Consider the following 23368-nt stretch of genomic DNA (forward strand, 5'->3'; position numbering starts at 1 on the left):
GAATAATCGCAAAACCAACAGGGCCGACCATGTCCAGATTCTGAGCTTCATGGGCAAAGCACAATCTAGATGACGTATTTTTGTTGTAATGACCAGTTTACACCTGATGAGGCCGTCTTCAGGTCTACTGGATGAATATTCCGTCGGCATCAGCTGGCGCAGCACCTGATAGCCACTATGCTTCACATCTCAAGATGTTCTGACTCGGCCAGAACCAGTCATTGCAATACGAATATGTGCTCCAGAGTCTGCTTTGTTCACCACGTTAGAAAACAAGGTCACTGTTTTCTCATAGTCAGAACGGCACCTCTCTGTAAGTCTAAGCATCCATTCCTGTAAGGACATACGCCACTTGTCAGATGATTTACCTCTACAACCGTGGCTTTGTGTACGACACACGTTTAACGATAACGGTTCTGAAGACTACAGAAGGCTCAGCCTATGAAGAAGCAAACGATAGTAATAGACAGTTAGCACCAGCAGTTTCACAAGTATGATAAATGAGGTGTTGCTCTGTTTTGGCCGATGTACTTTCCTGGTTAGTGCTGAGCGTCTTTCGACAGATAACTTGCATCAATGTTTTCGTGCACATCAGTGGTTTTGTACTCGCATCCATGACGGATGGTGACGACGCTCCAGTGGCTTACGTCATATCGACAATGAGTGTGCTCTCCAGCTATCACGATAACATTTGCAAGATGTCGCAATTTTTGGTCCAGCGGTATGTAGCAATGACGACAGCTTCCCACTGCCACGTCTGGGTGGCGCATAGTGCACAGGGTATAATGCGGGCAGATGAAGGAGCGTCAGGCGGTGAAAAGCTTGGACACGGCGTCGAGCAGCCCGTGGCCCGGGCGGCAGGCGTCGTAGCGCCGCAGGCACGCGCCGCCCCTGCCGCCCCCGCCGCCTCTGCCCGCCTCCCGCGCCTCCCTGTGCTCCTGCAGCTCCTCCTCCTGGTTGCCCGGGCTGCAACACATCACATCACTGTCCACGTCTGCAATCCTGTAGGGAGGCTATCTGTATTAACAGACGACTAAAACTTGCAGGTTGCCTGTCTCTCAGGGGCAACAAAAATTTGATTTTTAGTGTTTCATATAATTAATGCCCGAATTTAAAACTTTAGATACCTTAAGGGTTTAACACTTTAAATCAACTACATAAGTTAGAACGAAGTGCTCGTATTAAGAAGGGTGTAAGACAAGGCTGTAGCCTTTCGCCCCTACTCTTCAATCTGTACATCGAGGAAGCAATGATGGAAATAAAAGAAATGTTCATGAGTGGAATTAAAATACAAGGTGAAAGGATATCAATGATACGATTCGCTGATGACATTGTTATCCTGAGTGAAAGTGAAGAAGAATTAAATGATCTGCTGAACGGAATGAACAGTCTAATGAGTACACAGTATGGTTTGAGAGTAAATCGGAGAAAGACGAAGGTAATGAGAAGTAGTAGAAATGAGAACAGCGAGAAACTTAACGTCAGGATTGATGGTACGAAGTTAATGAAGTTAAGGAATTCTGCTACCTAGGCAGTAAAATAACCAATGACGGACGGAGCAAGGAGGACATCAAAAGCAGACTCTCTATGGCAAAAAAGGCATTTCTGACCAAGAGAAGTCTACTAATATCAAATACCGGCCTTAATTTGAGGAAGAAATTTCTGAGGATGTACGTCTGGAGTACAGCATTGAATGGTAGTGAAACATGGACTGTGGGAAAACCGGAACAGAAAAGAATCGAAGCATTTTGGTGCTATAAACGAATGTTGAAAATTAGGTTGACTGATAACGTAAGGAATGAGGAGGTACTACGCAGAATCGGAGAGGAAAGGAATATGTGGAAAACACTGATCAGGAGAAGGGACATCTGCTAAGACATGAGGGAATGACTTCCATGGTACTAGAGGGAGCTGTAGAGGGCATAAACTGTAGAGGAAGACAGAGATTGGAATACGTCAAGCAAATAATTGAGGACGTAGGTTGCAAGTGCTACTCTGAGATGAAGAGGTTAGCACAGGAAAGGAATTCGTGGCGGGCCGCATCAAACCAGTCAGTAGACTGATGACAAAAAAAAAGTTAGAAACTCTGCATACGCGTTGAGGCATGGCATTTCCCAGCGCGAAAATTACCCAGCCTGTATTCATCCAGCACTTAGCTGCTCTCATCAAACTTTACGCACAATTTGAAACTTTTTCGAAACGTCTGCTAGCTGGGATTCACCAACCCCTAAATAATGAAGAAAAAAAATTTATCACTTATTACAATTTAGTATTTATGCAATAAAACTACAGCATAAGGCATGACCTTTTAATTTATTACTTCTTTACTACAAAATCTATTCGCAACACACTTTTCAAACGGTATCCACGTATTTCCTTGAATGAACCTCCAAAATTATAACACTGTGTGGCACATGATTTCACGAAATACATTATAAAATGTTCAAATGTGTGTGAATTTCTAAGGAACCAAACTGCTGAGGTCATCGGTCCCTAGACTTATACACTACTTAAACTAATGCTAAGAACAACACAAATACCCATGCCCGAAGGAGGACTCGAAACTCCGTCTACTCCGCGCGGCAAATACATTACAAAATTTGAGATGTGAGAAAAACGAGCTTTACTCAGAATGGTGTAAAATTACCAGACTATATTCATCTAGTGTTTGATAATGACTTTTGACAAACTTTGAACAGAATTTCAAATAACATTTAAAACTTTTCTCGCTTACACCCCACAAGCTAATGGAATTTTCATTGTTCATGTTGTAAAAATATAGTACCAAGCTTGAGTTTAAATTTATTATTTATTTACTACCAATTATCTTCGCCATCGATAGCTGTAGAAGTATCACCGTAGTCAGGGCTCTGCGTCTCTTAAACCGCAACGGTTTTACATGCTTAATGTCAAATATTCAGCAGATTAACTCATTTGTAAAGCAATCTGACGTCTGAAACTGTTTTAAACGTGGGGGTTGGATTCTTTATATTAGATGGCGGATGGGGGGGGGGGGGGGGGGGGGGAGGAGCCGTTACTGGTCATTAACATCCGGTCACAGTCAAGCATAGTTTATTATCATTTTTTTTATCTAGTAGAGATAAACATACACAGAAATGCTGCATGTCATTAGAGAGTTGTTTGGCGGAGGGCACTTACTATACCAGTGCCACATTCCCTTCTTCGTGTTTCAGTTGCATATGGTTCGAGGAAAGAACGGTTACTGGTAAACCCCCGTGTGGGCTCGAATCTCTCTGATTTTATCTCCGCGGATTTTTCGCGAGAAAGCAATACACTGTTTGACTCTTCTAGGAATGTACGCTCTCGGAACTTTTGTAGTAGATCATAACGTGATATAGAACACCTCTCTTGCAGCCTCTGCCACTAAAGTAGGCTGAGTATCTCCGTGACCATTTCTAGTTCACTAAATCAAAGTGTAACGAAACGTCCTGCTGTTCTTTGGATCTTCTCTATTTCCCCGGCAGTCCTCTCTGCTACGGAATCCGTTCTGACGAGCAATGTTAAACTAAATTACTGGTCGAACGAGTGTTTTATAATATACTTCCTTTGGTTATCGATTACATTTTTCCTACGATCCTTTCAATGAATCCCAGCCTGGCATCCGTCCTACTCGCGACTAATTTTATGTGGGCGTTACACTTCAGATCGCAGGGCACCCGTGCTCGTAGATATTTTGTGGAAGTAAATGCTTTCAGCAATGGTTCTCTGATATTGTGATCAAATAGTAAAGGGTCTTTCTCTCCGTGTACTCGCTATACATTACATTTGTTTATGATGAGGGTCAGTTGCCACTCCCTGCACCAAGTGTCGATACTCTGCAGATCCTCCTGCATTTCGTTACAACTTTTTGTCGTTGCCACTTATCTGTATACAACAACAACATCCGCGAAATGCCCTGTGGAACCTCCGACGTTATCTATTGGGTCATTTACACTCCTGGAAATGGAAAAAAGAACACTGTGAATTCATTGTCCCAGGAAGGGGAAACTTTATTGACACATTCCTGGGGTCAGATACATCACATGATCACACTGACAGAACCACAGGCACATAGACACAGGCAACAGAGCATGCACAATGTCGGCACTAGCACAGTGTATATCCACCTTTCGCAGCAATGCAGGCTGCTATTCTCCCATGGAGACGATCGTAGAGATGCTGGATGTAGTCCTGTGGAACGGCTTGCCATGCCATTTCCACCTGGCGCCTCAGTTGGACCAGCGTTCGTGCTGGACGTGCAGACCGCGTGAGACGACGCTTCATCCAGTCCCAAACATGCTCAATGGGGGACAGATCCGGAGATCTTGCTGGCCAGGGTAGTTGACTTACACCTTCTAGAGCACGTTGGGTGGCACGGGATACATGCGGACGTGCATTGTCCTGTTGGAACAGCAAGTTCCCTTGCCGGTCTAGGAATGGTAGAACGATGGGTTCGATGACGGTTTGGATGTACCGTGCACTATTCAGTGTCCCCTCGACGATCACCAGTGGTGTACGGCCAGTGTAGGAGATCGCTCCCCACACCATGATGCCGGGTGTTGGCCCTGTGTGCCTCGGTCGTATGCAGTCCTGATTGTGGCGCTCACCTGCACGGCGCCAAACACGCATACGACCATCATTGGCACCAAGGCAGAAGCGACTCTCATCGCTGAAGACGACACGTCTCCATTCGTCCCTCCATTCACGCCTGTCGCGACACCACTGGTGGCGGGCTGCACAATGTTGGGGCGTGAGCGGAAGACGGCCTAACGGTGTGCGGGACCGTAGCCCAGCTTCATGGAGACGGTTGCGAATGGTCCTCGGCGATACCCCAGGAGCAACAGTGTCCCTAATTTGCTGGGAAGTGGCGGTGCGGTCCCCTACGGCACTGCGTAGGATCCTACGGTCTTGGCGTGCATCCGTGCGTCGCTGCGGTCCGGTCCCAGGTCGACGGGCACGTGCACCTTCCGCCGACCACTGGCTACAACATCGATGTACTGTGGAGACCTCACGCCCCACGTGTTGAGCAATTCGACGGTACGTCCACCCGGCCTCCCGCATGCCCACTATACGCCCTCGCTCAAAGTCCGTCAACTGCACATACGGTTCACGTCCACGCTGTCGCGGCATGCTACCAGTGTTAAAGACTGCGATGGAGCTCCGTATGCCACGGCAAACTGGCTGACACTGACGGCGGCGGTGCACAAATGCTGCGCAGCTAGCGCCATTCGACGGCCAACACTGCGGTTCCTGGTGTGTCCGCTGTGCCGTGCGTGTGATCATTGCTTGTACAGCCCTCTCGCAGTGTCCGGAGCAAGTATGGTGGGTCTGACACACCGGTGTCAATGTGTTCTTTTTTCCATTTCCAGGAGTGTATATGCACACACACACACACACACACACACACACACACAAACACACACACACACACACACACACACACATACACTGATAAGCGAAAACGTCATAACCACTGCCCACCGCGACGTTGTATATATATTTATATATACCACATAAATTAATAAGTGATGGTGCTGATCCCCAATGGTACACAAAACGGGTCAGATCTTTGTTGCAGAAGCAACGAAAAAAGCATGCCAAATTTAAAAGAACGCAAAATCCCCAAGATTGGCAAAGTTTTACAGAAGTTCGAAATATGGCGCGTACTTCAACGAGAGATGCTTTTAATAATTTCCACAACGAAATTCTGTCTCTAAATCTGGCAGAAAACCCAAAGAGATTCTGGTCATACATAAAGCACACCAGTGGCAAGACGCAATCAATACCTTCACAGCGCGATAACAACGGTGAAGTCACTGATGACAGTACCACTAAAGCACAGTTATTAAACACAGTTTTCCGAAACTCCTTCACCAAAGAAGATGAAGTAAATATTCTTGAATTCCAATCAAGAACAAGTGACAAGATGAGAAACATAGAAGTAGATATCCGAGGAGTAACGAAGGAGCTTAAATCGCTTAATAAAGGCAAGGCCTCCGGTCCAGGTTGTATACCAGGCAGGTTCTTCTCAGAGTATGCTGATAAAATAGCTCCACATTTAGCAATTATATACAACCACTCGCTCACAGCAAGATCCGTACCTAAAAACTGGAAAATTGCTCAAGTCACACCAATACCCAAAAAAGGAAGTAGGAGTAATCCGCTGAATTACAGGCCTATATCACTAAGGTCGATTTGCAGTAGGGTTTTGGAACATATACTGTATTCGAACATTATAAAGTACCTCGAAGAAAACGATTTATTGACATATAGTCAACATGAATCCAGAAAATATAGTTCTTGTGAAACACAACTAGCTCTTTATACTCATGAAGTAATAAGTGCTATGGACAGGGGATGTCAAATTGATTCCATATTTCTAGATTTCCAGAAGGTTTTCGACACCGTTCCTCACAAGCGTCTTCTAACCAAACTGCGTGCCTACGGGTTTTCGCCTCAGTTGTGCGACTGGATTAGTGATTCCCTGTCACAGTTCGTAGTAATAGACGGAAAGTCATCGAGTAAAACAGAAGTAATATCCGGCGTCCCCCAAGGAAGTGTTATAGCCCCTCTATTGTTCCTGATCATAGGAGACAATCTGAGTAGCCGTCTTAGATTGTTTGCAGATGATGCTGTCATTTACCGTCTTGTAAAGTCATCAGATGATCAAAATGACTTGCAAAATGATTTAGATAAGATATTTATATGGTGCCAAAAGTGGCAATTGACCCTGAACAAAGAAAAGTGCGAACTTATTCACATGAGTGCTAAAAGAAATCAGCTAAATTCCGATTATGCGATGAGTCACAAAAATCTGAAGGTTGTAAATTCAACTAAATACTTAGGGATTACAATTACAAATAACATAAATTGGAACGATCACGTAGATAATATTGTGGGTAGAGCAAACCAAAGGCTGCGATTCATTGACAGAACACTTAGAAGGTGCAATAGGTCTTCTAAAGAGACTGCTTACACCACGCTTGCCCACCCTATCCTGGAGTATTGCTGTGCGGTGTGGGATCCGCATCAGGTGGGACTGACGGATGACATTGAAAAAGTACAAAGAAGGGCAGCTCGTTTTGTATTATCGCGAAATAGGGAAGATAGTGTCACAGACATGATACGGTAATTGGAGTGGCAATCATTAAAACAAAGGCATTTTTCGTTGCGACGGGATCTTCTCATGAAATTTCAATCACTAGTTTTCTCCTCCGATTGCGAAAACATTCTGTTGGCAACTACCTACATAGGGAGAAACGATCATCACGACAAAATAAGAGAAATCAGGGCTAGCACAGAAAAATTTAGGTGCTCGTTTTTCCCGCGTGCCTTCCGAGAGTGCAATGGTAGAGAGACAGCATGAAGGTGGTTCATTGAACCCTCTGCCAGGCACTTTATTGTGAATAGCAGAGTAATCACGTAGATGTAGATGGGTGCCGCCTGGTGGCGTTGCGGGCACGTGGCGCGGTAACAAAAGTACGTAAGTGGAGCAGACGCCGACGGGGAATCACAATAGCGAAGATATGGGCTGCAAATTAGCAAATCTAACGACTTTGACAAAGGGCAAATTATTATTGCGCAGAGCCTGTGGAAGAGTATCTCAAAACGACGATGCTGGTCGAATGTTCACGTGCTACTGTCGTGAGCATCTACGGAAAGAGCTAGAAGAATGGTGAAATCACCACTAGGCGCTAAATAGTTCTGCGTCCACGACTCTTCACAGAACGTAGGCTTCGGAGGCTTCTCTGCTCTGTAAAGTAGGCATTTCTGTCGAAAGAGCACAATTTTGGTGCACTCACAAGTGTTTCGGAGCACACCGTTCATCGCAAATTGTTCAACATGGAGCTCCTCAGCAGACCACCCCTACGTTTTCACATTTTGACCCAATAGCGTCAGTTACCATTGCAGTGGGCACAGTGAAATGTGTTAGCTCTTCGGGTGAATCGCATTTTTGCTGCACTAGGTCGCTGTTTGTCTCCACAAACTCCGTCATAGAGGTGAAAGATGGCTCGAAATGTGCAACGCGCCACGGACGCAGGCTGGTGGATGCAGTATTTTGCTATGAAAGACATTCTCCTACGCTTCCATGGGACCTGTGGTAGTATTCAAAGACACGCTGATAGCTACAAACCACCTGCATTCCTTCATGCTTGGTGTCTTCCCCGACCGCGATGTCATCTTCCAGCAGTATAATTATTCGTGTTTCGGAGCCAGAACCGTGCTACAGTGGTTTGAGGCACATTGTGGTGAACTCACGTTGATGTCTCCGGGACCAAATTCGCCCAATGTAAATTCTATGCAACCCATCTGGGTCGCTATCGAGCGTCGTAAACGCGTACGCAAATCAGCCGCCTATTGTTTACGCGAATTACATGACCTGTGCGTAGACATCTTGTGTCACATACCTCCACAAACCTCAACAAACTGTCGGATCCCTGATACGCAGCACCACTGATGTATTTCGATACGAAGTTGGACAAACATGCTATTAAGCAGGTGATCATAATGTTTTGGTTCGTATATATAGCCTACGTTAGTTGCCGTCGGGTCTGTGTGCCTTATTATACAGTACTATCAACCCTGGGTACGTACCATGGTGTTTTACTTTCTTCCAAACACGAACTCACTTATGTGTTTAGTTTTATTGCGCTGTTTGTACTTACAAATGGTGTAGTACGAGGGGCTGGAACTTAAATAATGGCAACTATTTATTCACAACCGATACAAAAGAGTCACATTTTTGCACCTGTTACTGTCCTTCAAAGTAGTCACCAGCGTTGTATAGAACCCGTTCCCTGCCAGCGATGTGGAAGGCGTAGTATACCGTTAGAAGAGCCTGTTCTGTTGATGGTGCGAGTAGAGCAGTCTACTGCCTGTCGAATCACTGGAACAGTTCTGAAACGAATGCCACGTAGTGGTTCCTTAATCTTCGGAATCAAATCAAAGTCACAAGGACTTAAGTCCGGGGAGTATCGGGCATGGTACAGTACTTCCCAGTCCCATCGACCGAACAGAGCAGCTACAGCTTGCGTGCAAAATGGTGGGTGAGTTGCGCAGAAAGTGTCGCCGCTTCTTTCGCAAAGATGTCCTCATGTGATGCTCCAAAAGCGAACAGTAATACTGTGCATTGACGGTCTGCCGTGGAGGAATGTAATGCGTTGGGATAACACCATCACAGTCGTACAAGACAATCACCATAACTTTCACCATACTGGGACTCTGACGCACTTTCGGCTTTCGCGGCGACCCATAATGACCCCATTCGTTGGATTGGCTTTTCAGTTTTGGCTCGTACGATTTGGCCCATGTCTCATCCAGTGTTACGATATGGCGTAAGAAAACCTATCCTTCCCATTCATAGCGCTCCAAATGCGTCTGAGCAGCGTCGTAACGCATCCATTTCTGCGTTTTCGTCAATTCATGCGGAACCCATCGTGATGCAATTTTTCGCATGCCCAGGCGTTCCTTCAGGATGCGAAGCACAGTCGTATGCGCTAATCCGGTTTCGTGGGTGAGCTCACGAATCGTATGGCGTCGGTCACTGTCCATTAACGCGGCAACAGAATACACTTCTTCTTCAGAGACGCTAGGACGACCTGGCAGATGCATGTCTGCCACAGTTTGCCTACCTTCCTTGAAGGCTTTTACCCAACGTACCACTGTTCTGTACGACAATGCCGATTGCCTCCACGCCTCATGAAGACCTTGATGACACTGTTGTGCCGTACGACCTCTGGCACATTCAATCTTGATCCAACTCCGTTGTTCCTGTTTCGAAAACATAGTGACACCGTTACGTTAGACCGCTCGCTCACAAGTGACTGTTTTTCCCTCTATTGTGCGCACGCCGGTGACGTGGGACGGGCGAGTCCATTTGCTCAGAGATAAGGTAGGTATGCCAACAACGTGTGCTATCAACGACAATACTAGATTCCATTGCATAGTGTCTCCACAGCAGTGTTGCCACTATTTAAATTCCAACCTACGTACATTCAGATTTTCTCTCTTCCACCACTTTTTAGCAATGAAAGCTTGCTACTCGACAAGGGGTATAATATTCTGCTGTGGCTTAGCAAACGGACATAGAATGCGAGCCGTCTAGGCTGAACAATGTTCGCAGTGCAGAGTGCCCCCGGATAAGCTGTTCGGCAGACTTTTCCAGCGTCTGAGGAACACTGGTACCTTTGCGTGTCGGAAGACTGACAGTTTCTGCCCCTGACAGTCCTCACGCCTGACTTGTAGTAGCGTGTGCTGCGTTCGGTGGAACAAACCCCGGCGACTAGTGTGCGACGATTAGCAGCAGCAGCAGAAATCGTGTCACACTCTCTCATATGGGGAGGGGGGAGGCGGCGAGGATACTCAATGAAAAATTGCTCTCCCCATGTCAATTACAACGCGGATGATTCTGTCAATGGCTGTTGCAAAAGTGTGCCGCAAATACACTGTTCACGTCCAAGATTTTGTTTACCGTTGAGGTGGGGTTCACAAGAGATGATGATGTGAATTTCCATTACCAGCATTTATGGGCAGATGTAAGTCCCCAAGCAAGTCAGGAAAGAGTGCATTAACACCGACACTAAATCAACGTATGGGCAGACGTGCTTGGCGGCTGTGCCATTGCAGCAACGAATACGCATATGGTTCATACATGATGAGGCACCTGCAGACTTAACATCTGACGCAGACATTTCAGGACCGCTGCATACTTCAAAGGGTGCGTCATTCCTTGAGCCGGAGGGTAGAGGGGTGCATTGTCATTAAAGGACGCCACGTTGAACACCTCCTGTAAATACGTGTTTGTAGCAGAAAGTGTGCATTTCTGGACACTATTTTAACACCATATATATATATATATATATATATATATATATATATATATATAGCACCCTCCAGCGAAAACGTGTCGCAGTACAAAATTAAACTGTATTAAATTTCCTACAAAAAAGGTCCTATTCATTTTTTTCTCTAGAACTAATGGATTGTGCGAAGAGAGCGCGAGAATGCTGAAAAACTCGCTCGTCGCACATGCGCTGTAGCTTACGTAGTTTTTGTAGGCCAGTTTTTTTTTTTTTTTTTTTTTTACTATGGGACTTAACATCTATGGTCATCAGTCCACTAGAACTTAGAACTACTTAAACCTAACTAACCTAAGGACAGCACACAACACCCAGCCATCACGAGGCAGAGAAAATCCCTGACCCCGCCGGGAATCGAACCCGGGAACCCGGGCGTGGGAAGGGCCAGTTTGAGGTAAGCATATTGGAGTAGCAAGTTGAGACGAACAGTTTGGTACGGGACGCTTGTGATCTATCAAGTCGCGAAGCGACCTCAAATTGGCCCACCAATAGTACGTAAGCTACAGAGCATGCGCGTCGAGCGAGTTTTTCATTCTCGCACTCTCTTAACATGAGGTGTAAGATCGGTTAATGACGTCACACTGGCACCAGATTTTACCAAAATTCAGCCCAATGCCACCGTGGACGTGTCACACGATGGGAAGGTCGTCACATCTCCCCTTACCGACATCTCACCCCTTTCCTGACGGCTCTGCCATGAAGGTCAAAACTGAGACGCCCAACTTTGAAATCACGCGATATTTTTATCGTCAGCTGAGCTAAGTATTTCAGACACACCGGTGCTGAGAATCGATACAAGAGGTGGCATAAAGGTGCACCCATGGAAACACCCCTTCCCTTGTGGCGTTAGTTTACACACATTTCGCGGTCCAAAACGGCAGTTTGCCGTGTGATGTGCAAAAGGACGATGTTCTAGTGACCGTTCACCACTGCTATCATCATGCAAATAATTCAACCCTTCCCTTAGGTTATCATTGTACAGAAACTCTACTGAATTCAGTATCACTCTATGGGGAGTAGCGTCACTACAGTTTTTGCTCTAGTATAGAGAGTAGAACCACTAGCGACCGTTCAAATCCGTTCGACGAAATCTGATCATGATTCGAAGGAGCAAGAGGTGTTTATGCTTTTCCAGTCCTCCTGCTTCACGTCCATCTACGGCGTGTGCATGAATGGGTGAAATATTGATACATGTGTTTACAAAATGGCGAGGAGTCCCCCTAAGACCTCCCTCTCCCCCCCCCCCCCCCTCCCCCCCACTAGTTCGGCAAAACCCTCGGTGCCATCGGTGCACCTTTCCTGAGCATTTTAAAAATGTAGTTGTATGCGGCAACCATTCACTACTTCCTAGTTGTCTGCAGGGCAGAAAATCCCTTTAGCACCCTTCAGCGGGGTGATACTACACTACTGCAGTAGTGCCTGCTTACGGGCATGCAATATCTGAGGAGGGGTTTCCTGTCCACAGGCGTTTAGGAATCACTAAATGGTTGTCCCTGTACAGGTATATTTTTAAAGCGTTCAACAAATTTGTACTGGTGGCACCTTGGGTGTTGCCAACTGGGAGTCTTAGAAGAACCCTTTGCTATTTTATTCACATGTATGTCAATGTCGCATCCCTTCATGCACACGTAGCAGTAGGGTGCGAAACAGCAGGCTAAAGAAGTATAAACACCTCTTGCTGCTTCGGATTATGTTCAGATTTCACCGAATGGCATTGAACAGTCACTAGTGGCTCTACTCAATATACCAGAGCAAAAATTGCAATCACGCTACTGTACAAAGGGGTGATATTGAATTCAGTAGCGTTCCAGTATGACGACGTCCTTAAACAAGGATCTTTTGCGTCCATGCTACATTTTTCCAAAAGAACACTTTGGAAATCAGCAGCTGGTCAAATGGTATAGTGGAACAGTTTTCGGTAGTTAGTCTGGGTAGAAAAAGCTTCCACAGCAAAAATGTTATTCACATGTCTACAAATGACAACCTGCATTCGCCAGTGAAGTGTGTCACTGAAATTACGTCCTAGGAGGTTATAGTGGTTGTCATTGTAATATGTACAATAAACTACAGCAGAAATTTTCTTGAAGATTATCTATATTTTTCGATTGCTTAACGTATGCAGAGAGAAGCTAACGTTGCGCTACCTGGAGCTTTCTAATTGATAAAACTCCGTCCGTAGCGACTGCGTGAGACGATGTTATCGATTAAACAGTTGATGGTTTTTCTTCTTTTGCAGTGTTATATGTTCCGTCCAAAATTAGACGAAATCTGGTTGCTCACGGAAAGTAATGTGATTGATGACATCTGGGTCATGCGTGGAATCGATGCATATGTAGGACTGAGGAGTAGAGAGGAGTAATGTTCCTGAAAGAACTTTGTGGAAGCGATGCCATCTTTACATAAACCGTTGATGTGAACAACTGTAGGGCACGTATGAAATGGTGTACGATCCACCTCTAAAACGAAGCAGACGCTCTACTGCTACACAGGACCGTATATTTGCCCAACTTGCCGTAAGTTGCTGTTGGTTGCTCCCTTTCGCAAGACACATCACAAGCAGGAAGTAGAAATGTATGAACCTGACAGTGTGCGGATGTAGGATGCCTCTCAACGCTGTCGATGTAATTTGAATGCTATACGTTACAGTTATCTGTTGCTGCAACCTCTTTCCCGCCCGTGCAGTCATCGTTTGTGCGAAAAGATTGTCATTCATAGAACATTTTCCCCATCTAGACAGGAAACAAGCGCATGGAGTGGGCTGCAGAATCCGCTGATATGAACCAGGATAATCTTGCTTGTTAGTGTTATCCAGCAGGAGATTTTACATTCACTGGAACACAAAGATGATCACTTTCAAAAACAATTCTTGAATTTCGATGATTGATGTGTTTTTATTCAGAGTAGCTTTTTATTTTTATTTTCATTTTCATACGGCTTGTTTTTCATTCCCTAAGTTCCCTGCATCTATGCTCACTCTCTTCTTCGGGTATGGAAGTTCTGTAAACTTACCTTTTTTTACCACCTGCTCTTTCTGGCCACACTGACTGCTGCAACAGCGACTTTGTTTCTCGTAGCTCTTGCATGATCAGTAAATCCAGTTTTTCTCTTGAACATGCACGGACAGTTCTTATGGCTGAGAATGTAGTTCGCGTAGCATGAGAACACGTATTGCTGCATGGACCTTCCTTCTTTATAGGGTTGCATACCCCAGTCGTACAAACGGAACCCTTATAGGATCACTGTGTTGTCTGCCTCTCTTTCGGTCTGTCTGCCTGTCCACCTGCCAAGATCTCTTTTTCCCAGAAACTGGTATAGTTATCAAGCTAAAATATATGTGACATATTAAAGTCTTTGGTCCCTTTGGGATGTCAGTAATTCAGTCATCTAAGCCAACGCACTCAAAAGATATGGCCATTATTTGATACTCGCAATCTCACTCATCAAAACCTGAAGGGTACTTCCGTTAACATAGAATCCCCCCACATTTTTTTGTTTTACGTGTTTTCCATCAATCTTCGTACTTTCACCAGATTTTCCGTAGTTTCAATGCATTTTACTCAATAACTCGAAGTCCTAACCACCATTCTCGACTTGTTGTCACTTCAACAAAATGTCTCATCCCGTCGATCTTGTGAAGCTATCAGCGAATGACGTTGCGGCATGGTTCTCAATGTGTGTATCACTTATAAACCATACCCTCTATTACTTTGCGAGGGTCATATACATATGGAAATATCGCGAACCCAGTTACACAGCCTACATCACAGGACAGAAATACTGTTCTTAGTGTAGGATATAGCCATCGGCAGAGAGGAGGAGCAAATACTACGTTTCGCAGACGAACCACTTTACAAATTCGAAAAAAATTTATTACCATTTGCCACCTCCCCCTACGTAGATGGAGTCACGAAGGATTCTCCCATTCGTGGGATACAGTCGGAGTTTCAAAGGTCTATCACTCAGTCCTTTATGTTGAAACGAGCTGCCCCTTCGTTGAACCTAGAGGCTAACGTCCCCAAGAAAAATTCTATATGGCATCTCTCTGTGCATCTCGTGTTTCTTCCTCGTCTTCAACTAGCCCTCGCTGCAACACTGTACCCGATCTCATTTGTTCAAATGTGTGTGAATTCCTAAGGGCCCAAACTGCTTAGGTCATCGGTCCTTAGACTTACACCCTACTTAGACTAACTTAAGCTAAGAACAACACACACACACACACCCATGCCCGAGGGAGGACTCGAACCACGGGCGGGGGTGGGGGTGGGGGGGGGGGCGAATCTCGTTTGAAACAGGCCAGAAGTAGGAGTTTACTATACGTGCTACATTCAATATTTCTTGAAGGAACAGAAAGGGCTGAATTCCACATAATGAATATATTGTGATATTTTTATTTTGCAAAAAGTATAACATCTCTTCCAAACTTGTAATGACCGGCGCTAGTGAGATAGACCGGCGTTTTCATTCCTATACCGTAAATGCCATGCTACAAGACTGTTCAGTACCAATCTTATTCACGTCACCCACCCAGTTACACACAATCTCTCTAGATGCTTGCGTGCTGAGGAGCTTAGCACTCCTTATTAGTGTATAGTAGGTATGAGCCCGATACAGTTGAGAGTGTTGTGGAAATATAACACACGATTAAGAAGGTTAATAGGAAACCTTTGAGTTATACATAATGGACTCCAATTGGAAGGACTTTGAAACACTTTACATAAATCACTTGTGCTACCAAGTCTGTAGAATTTTTATAGTGTTTGGATTCCATACCAGGTTCTGGGAAGAAAGGAATGATCGTAGGACATAAACACAAACGCATAGCAGTTAGATTAGATTAGATTAGATTACTACTAGTTCCATGGATCATGAATACGATATTTCGTAATGATGTGGAACGAGTCAAATTTTCCAATACATGACATAATTAGGTTAATTTAACAACATACTTAAGTTAATATAACAACTTTATTTTTTTGTGTTTTTTTACTTTTATTTTTTTATTTTTTTTTATTTTTTTTAATATTTTTTTTTCTTAATTTATATCTAAAAATTCCTCTATGGAGTAGAAGGAGTTGTCATTCAGAAATTCTTTTAATTTCTTCTTAAATACTTGTTGGTTATCTGTCAGACTTTTGATACTATTTGGTAAGTGACCAAAGACTTTAGTGCCAGTATAATTCACCCCTTTCTGTGCCAAAGTTAGATTTAATCTTGAATAGTGAAGATCGTCCTTTCTCCTAGTATTGTAGTTATGCACACTGCTATTACTTTTGAATTGGGTTTGGTTGTTAATAACAAATTTCATAAGAGAGTATATATACTGAGAAGCTACTGTGAATATCCCTAGATCCTTAAATAAATGTCTGCAGGATGATCTTGGGTGGACTCCAGCTATTATTCTGATTACACGCTTCTGTGCAATAAATACTTTATTCCTCAGTGATGAATTACCCCAAAATATGATGCCATATGAAAGCAATGAGTGAAAATAGGCGTAGTAAGCTAATTTACTAAGATGTTTATCACCAAAATTTGCAATGACCCTTATTGCATAAGTAGCTGAACTCAAACGTTTCAGCAGATCATCAATGTGTTTCTTCCAATTTAATCTCTCATCAATGGACATACCTAAAAATTTGGAATATTCTACCTTAGCTATATGCTTCTGATTAAGGTCTATATTTATTAATGGCGTCATACCATTCACTGCACGGAACTGTATGTACTGTGTCTTATCAAAATTCAGTGAGAGTCCGTTTACAAGGAACCACTTAGTAATTTTCTGAAAGACAGTATTGACAATTTCATCAGTTAATTCTTGTTTCTCAGGTGTGATTACTATACTTGTATCATCAGCAAAGAGAACTAACTTTGCCTCTTCATGAATATAGAATGGCAAGTCATTAATATATAATAAGAACAACAAAGGACCCAAGACTGACCCTTGTGGAACCCCATTCTTGATAGTTCCCCAGTTTGAGGAATGTGCTGATCTTTGCATGTTATGAGAACTACTTATTTCAACTTTCTGTACTCTTCCAGTTAGGTACGAATTAAACCATTTGTGCACTGTCCCACTCATGCCACAATACTTGAGCTTGTCTAGCAGAATTTCATGATTTACACAATCAAAAGCCTTTGAGAGATCACAAAAAATCCCAATGGGAGGTGTTCGGTTATTCAGATCATTCAAAATTTGACTGGTGAAAGCATATATGGCATTTTCTGTTGAAAAACCTTTCTGGAAACCAAACTGACATTTTGTTAGTACTTCATTTTTACAGATATGTGAAGCTACTCTTGAGTGGTGTTTGGTATGTCAAATTACACACCATTCTGCACTAACTTCTTTCCACACACGCAACATTTGTTAAGCAAATGTATACTCAGCGACTGCAGTACCTCACAAACCCCTGTAGTTAACAGAATCACTGCAGTTATGAATCTGAAGACTCGATTTATGTACACGATGTGGTAGAGAAATGGGGTACTTTGTATACATCTTCATTCATCTAGAGAAGGGTGTTGAAAGAGGTTTTCTATCGATGTAAATGATTCATCATCATGAATCATGCTGACTGTGGTATGGAGGGGTCTGCTGTTAACGATTGCAGGTGGATAGCCCTCTAATTCACAAACAGAACACGCCACTGTATACGAGTCGAACGCAAATTATACCACATAACTGATGCACCCTGAAAGAACAATTGAAAAAATGGTCAGATGCATGATAAATGACATGCCACATCATCTCCCTCTCTCTAGAATGCATCATCACTCTACCACTAAATCATACCACGTTCATACCCGTCTCAACCGATCACTCCATCTACTTTCTATCATCATTTAACGCAGATCTATGTTGATTTAGCGGCAAATGTTTCTTTTTTCAGGAAAGCATCAAAGACAGCAGTCACATGTATCCCTATCATCTCAATACGCATACAGCAGAATGTTATTAAAAAACCATGCAGCAACTGTTCTGTAAGGCATCTCTTCGCCGACACCACATGGTTGTGATTGGGAGAGAGCCCAGAGAAGCACATTATAAAAACTGTTTGTTAGGATTTAAAATACCTAATCAGTCTCGCACAGGTTCAAACACACAGTCCATTCTGTAGTTGTATATCGCAGTTCCCCAGCTGATAGTACAACGCTCTTTAGCTAAGGACACTTTACAATCTGAATTATGAACTAATACCTAGTATGCATTGAGCTGTCTCCATGATCACATGTGTTGCACGTATTCTCTGTGGAAAATTGAGCGATTCACTATCGATCTATCACTGCCAAGTGTTGGCGCCAGACACATGCATAACATCCGAACTCCTACCACTGCAATCATCCCCAGGCGCCCTCCATGGCTGGGATAGTGCACTCTGGCAGACACATACGTCCACAACTGCAGCTGTCGTCACAGCAGCAGTTTTCTCCGGCCTCTGAGCATTGGCGCTAGTGGTTGTCGAGGGGACGGGAGCGCTGTGGGCATCTGGGAGGTGAGTGGGCTGCATGTAAGAGTGGTTTCAGCGATTTCAGGCATCTACCTAGTACAACCTCTATGATCGTGATTTAGTGCTTGTCAATACATTGCAGTGCACTGTGTCTTGTAGTGGTATTTGTTGTTACTTTCCCAAGGTGTGGTAGACCCATTCCTCCTCCTTATTCGTTCTCGTGTAGTTGAGAGATCGAAATTAGGAATTCTATAGTGATTTATAAACTACACTTAACAGACTTGTCGTGGTTGGGAATTCCACAACAGTTATGATATAAATTCATGCCATAATTTGAAAGTCGAACTATCATTTCATACGGCACGAGTCCCATTCAAGACGTCAAATTCCCGATTGTCAGTTTATTTTTTCCTATAGTGGTATTGTAGACACAAACATCAGCTAATGCCTGTGCAGATTGTCTACATCTACATCGATACTCTGCAAATTACATTTAAGTGCCTGGCAGATCGTTCGTCGAACCACCTTCACAATTCTCTATTATTCCAGTCACGTACAGCGCGCGGAAAGAATGAACATCTGTATCTTTCCGTACGAGCTCTGATTTCCCTTATTTTATCGTGGTGATCGTTCCTCCCTATGTAGGTCGGTGTCAAAAAAATATTTTCGCGCTCGGAGGAGAAAGTATCATTTCTGTGACACTCTCTCCCATATTTCGCGATAATACGAAACGTGCTGCCTTCCTTTGAACTTTTTCGATGTACTCCGTCAGTCCTACCTGGTAAGGATCCCACACCGCGCAGCAGTATTCTAAAAGAGGACGGACAAGCATAGTGTAGACAGTCTCTTTAGTAGATCTGTTACATTTTCTAAGTGTCCTGCCATTAAAACGCAGCCTTTGGTTAGCCTTACCCACAACATTTTCTTTGTGTTCCTTCCAATTTAAGTTGGTCGTGATTGTAATACCTAGGTATTTAATTGGCTGGCTCAAAAATGGCTCTGGCCACTATAGGACTTAACAGCTGAGGTCATCAGGCGCCTAGAACTTAGAAATACTTAAACCTAACAAACCTAAGGACATCATACACATCCACGCCCGAGGCAGGATTCGAACCTACGGCCGTAGCGGTCGCGCGGTTCCAGACTGAAGCGCCTATAACCGCTCGGTCACAACGGCCGGCTAGTATTTAGTTGAATTTACGGCTTTTAGATTAGACTGATTTATCATGTAACCGAAGTTTAACGAGCTCCTTTTAGCACTCATGTGGATGACCTCACACTTTTCCTTAATTAGGGTCAACTGCCACTTTTTGCACCATTCAGATATCTTTTCTAAATCGTTTTACAGTTTGTTTTGATCTTCTGATGACTTTATTAGTCGATAAAGGACAGCGTCAAGCGTGATCTGCAAACAACTGAAGACGGCTGCTCAGATTGTCTCCCAAATAGTTTATACAGATGAGGAACAGCAAAGGGCCTATAACACTACCTTGGGGAACGCCAGAAATCACTTCTGTTTTACTCGATGACTTTCTGTCCGTTACTACGAACTGTGACCTCTCTGACAGGAAATCACGAATCCAGTCACATAACTGAGACGATATTCCATAAGCACGAAAGTTCACTACGAGCCGCTTGTATGGAAAGTGTCAAAAGCCTTCCGGAAAACCAGAAATACGGAATCATCTGAAATCCCTTATCAATAGCACTCAACACTTCATGTGAATAAAGAGCTAGTTGTGTTTCACAAGAACGATGTTTTCTAAATCCCATGTTGACTGTGTGTCAGTAGACCGTTTTCTTCGAGGTAATTCATAATGGTCGAACACAATATATGTTCCAAATTCCTGTTGCGCATCGACGTTAACGATATGGGCTTGTAATTTAGTGAATTACTCCTACTACCTTTCTTGAATATTGGTGTGACCTGTGCAACTTTCCAGTCTTTCGGTACGGATTGTTTGAGGACATAGCGTGTAATTGAGGTGAAATTTGAAATTCTCAGCTACCTCCATCGAAATAGACTTCCTACCAAACGATGTAACTGTGCCAGTATTGACCAATAAGGGGCATGGAAAAGAAAAGTCCAGAAGGGTTTGGAAACTAGCAGGTGTGGGATCAAATCACGCCAAATATACCAGTTCTAGTATCCGTCAATAGAATGCAAGAAAGAACTGTCCCTCACAGAAGGTATCGATTTAAACAATCAGTCTGCTAGAGTGAGGATATATTTCCAAGCCATCCACAGCTGATGATCTACCAGGTATCCACTACTTTGTTCGGGACAAAATGGGTGTTAGTGTGGTACACAGTAGGTGTTCGCTGGGCAGGCAGTAACGCCTCTAGAGGGAAAGAGAGAGAGAGAGAGAGAGAGAGAGAGAGAGAGAGAGAGAGAGCGTGTGTTTCGACAGGAATTTCTCAGGTGACAACATCAAAGAGTTTCCGCCACCTGATGCTTTGTTTAAAGTCGCAACGTCGAAGGAGGCCGACATCCAGTCCGCGGTACCTGGTATTTAGTATCTTGATTTGTAATTAAGACGTTGGGTTGCTCTTGACCTCCGTGTTGGCACGCAAACGACACACACACGTGTGGAATACCCCAAACGGCGGCTACTATACCACACTCCATTCCATTCTCAGGGCTTATAGTTATTACGTACTTGGAAGCGTGGGTGGAGGGTGCAAACATGAGCTCTACCCAAGTGGGGGAGCCGTGTCCCCCGCAACCGATTAAAAAAAAAAAATGCATCAATATGTTGTTGATATTGATTCGACTTCCATGTCGTGAGATCCTTCCTGTACAGCACAGAGTGAGTCTTTTCCTGCCAATTTTTTCTGGAAGAGGTGGGGAGGGAGGGGGTGAAGGGTGTAGTGTTGAATGTCCTCTGGTGTGGCGTTGTGCACTAGCTCAGTCAATCCCTGCATGTCAAGATGAGCACATGCACGGACATTTTCCAACAAGATAACACTATCAATCTATAGCAACGTAATTATGTAATTCGGATACGTAGTTTCTGAATGTGAGCTTTTCCCACAAAATAAAGAGATTCAACCCCTGAAAACTGAACTTTATAAATAAACAGAATATTCTCTGCTCTGTAATTGACATTGACTTCAATTTCATATAATGAGATCATTTCTCTCCAGCAGAGACTAAGTCTGGTTGTTTCGGAAGAGGAGGTGAGGTCTGAGGACTTCCAAGCACTGGAGGAGTTAATTAATTGGTTGGTTTAATTAATTAATCAAGTAATTTGATATAAAAAGTGTGCTTGTATAGGTGAGGGGGAGTTGAGAATGGTTGGGGATTTGCCAGGGGGGTGTGTGAGGAGAATGGGGGAGGGAAGGGTGGAGCGTTTGTCGGTAGGAAAAACCACTTAGCAGAATAGTAGGTTCAAAGGTGGGGAGGGTTAGGTGTTACATGAAAACCACTTAGCAGAACAATCAGCTGTCACAATTTAATTAATTTGAATATCAATTTGATATCAAAAGTGCGCCATAACGCAGGTTACTTTACCACTAATAGGTAGAGTCATTCACGAGGAGGTTTGTGTGTTTAATTTACAAATTTTTCGTACTAAATGGCTGAACTACGATGAGGTGAAATCCTCTGCTGCCTGCCCCGACTGTCGTGCCACATTGGCTCTAGCATCATGGTTCGTTTACGAACGGTTTTTTCTACGTACAAACATTCCGTGACAGTCTACCTATGACATGTACAGCATCTGTAATGTTTCTGAGCAAAGCAATATGGTAACTGACGCTGGGATGCACTTCCACTGTTTGTGACAAGGTTCTGGTATCTCACAAAACATTCATTGAGGCATTCTACAGGGCAATTCTACATTTTCTTTAACGACAACAGTCCTATGGCCGACTGAATTGTTTTCTTCTCTGGAGTTTTTCATCAAATCTGAACAGTTATCGTAAAGGGGTCAGAGCAGAGGAAGTCAAAGCATCTGCAATTTCCAGTTATTCTAGCATGTTTCTATAACTCTAGAATTGATATAACTCTAAAATTAATCAAATAAATGATAAATTACAATAGCGAACGCAGGACCAATATGTTACCAGCAGCAACATCGATAGCAGGTAAAAATCGTCGAGAATCTCAATTTCTGGGGTGGAAGAACTGTCTACGGCTATATAAATAATTAAGTATGTGTGGAATCCTCGTAGCATGGGTTCTAGTCGCACTTGTTGGTTTTTATTATTATTATTATTATTATTACTGCTGTCCATTTTCTTTTCGGCATATGCAGGCCTGCTACTCTATATTACAGGACATGAGAAAAGTTTTTATCATTTGCTCACTTCCCGGATGCGGTACGTGTAGCCACCTTGATGGATCGACCCTGATGTGTTCAGGCGTTACACTAGTTTCAGCCCACTCATTATTTCAAATCGCGAGGCCAGTAGATGGAAAAAAATAGAAAGACATCAGACGGATTACTTCATGGCGAAGTAGAAGTATCAAAACTGTATACCGGACAGAAAATTGTGCCCACGTTCGTCTCTGGTCGGCGACGGTAGCCTACAACCACGGCACACTACGTCATAATTATGGAAGCAAACTAACGATTTAGGTGTGTACATTTGGTAGATTTATAAGAAACGGAGAAGTACAAATTTCATGGGGCTAGATAATCTCACTTTTTTCAGAAGAGGAATGAAATACAAGAGTACACGAGATCTCACAGGAGGTTTCTTTAATATACTACTTTTGAAAACAGAAGAAGGGAAAAACAAGCAAACAGAGCGAGAAAGAAAAGAAAACACTGAAAAAAGGAATTGTAGTGGGGAGAACTGATGCTTCCTACGCCAGTTCGTAAAACACAAGTTGTGGGGACTGGAAGAAAAGGTTATTAACTTAACTGTTATAACCGCAAAATCACTGATAAACGCCGCGTACAGATCAACTGTATCACTGTAATGTACGTGGATTATTTTGTGTTTTTCGAAGTCCGGTTCAGTCGCGAAATAGAAACCACAGTGACAATCAAAAACGTTTTGTTTGAAACATTTAGCTACAGCTTTCAGCTACCTGTCTACGTAGCATGC

At 43.6% G+C, this 23368-nt stretch overlaps 1 protein-coding gene across 1 annotated transcript in view; it reads right to left on the reverse strand.

The window, feature by feature from the left end:
* Positions 1-806: 806 nt before the first annotated feature.
* LOC124622722 overlaps positions 807-23368 on the reverse strand; it is an 83973-nt gene continuing 61411 nt past the window's right edge. Inside the window, exons 5-6 of the mRNA XM_047148512.1 lie at positions 13869-13964; positions 807-966 (exon numbers count right to left, since the gene is read on the reverse strand). Of these exons, the coding sequence (XP_047004468.1) occupies positions 807-966; positions 13869-13964 (256 nt within the window). The remainder of the gene's footprint in view (positions 967-13868; positions 13965-23368) is intronic.

The sequence above is a fragment of the Schistocerca americana genome, chromosome 7 (genome assembly GCF_021461395.2).
Source record: "Schistocerca americana isolate TAMUIC-IGC-003095 chromosome 7, iqSchAmer2.1, whole genome shotgun sequence".
Classification (NCBI taxonomy): domain Eukaryota; kingdom Metazoa; phylum Arthropoda; class Insecta; order Orthoptera; family Acrididae; genus Schistocerca; species Schistocerca americana.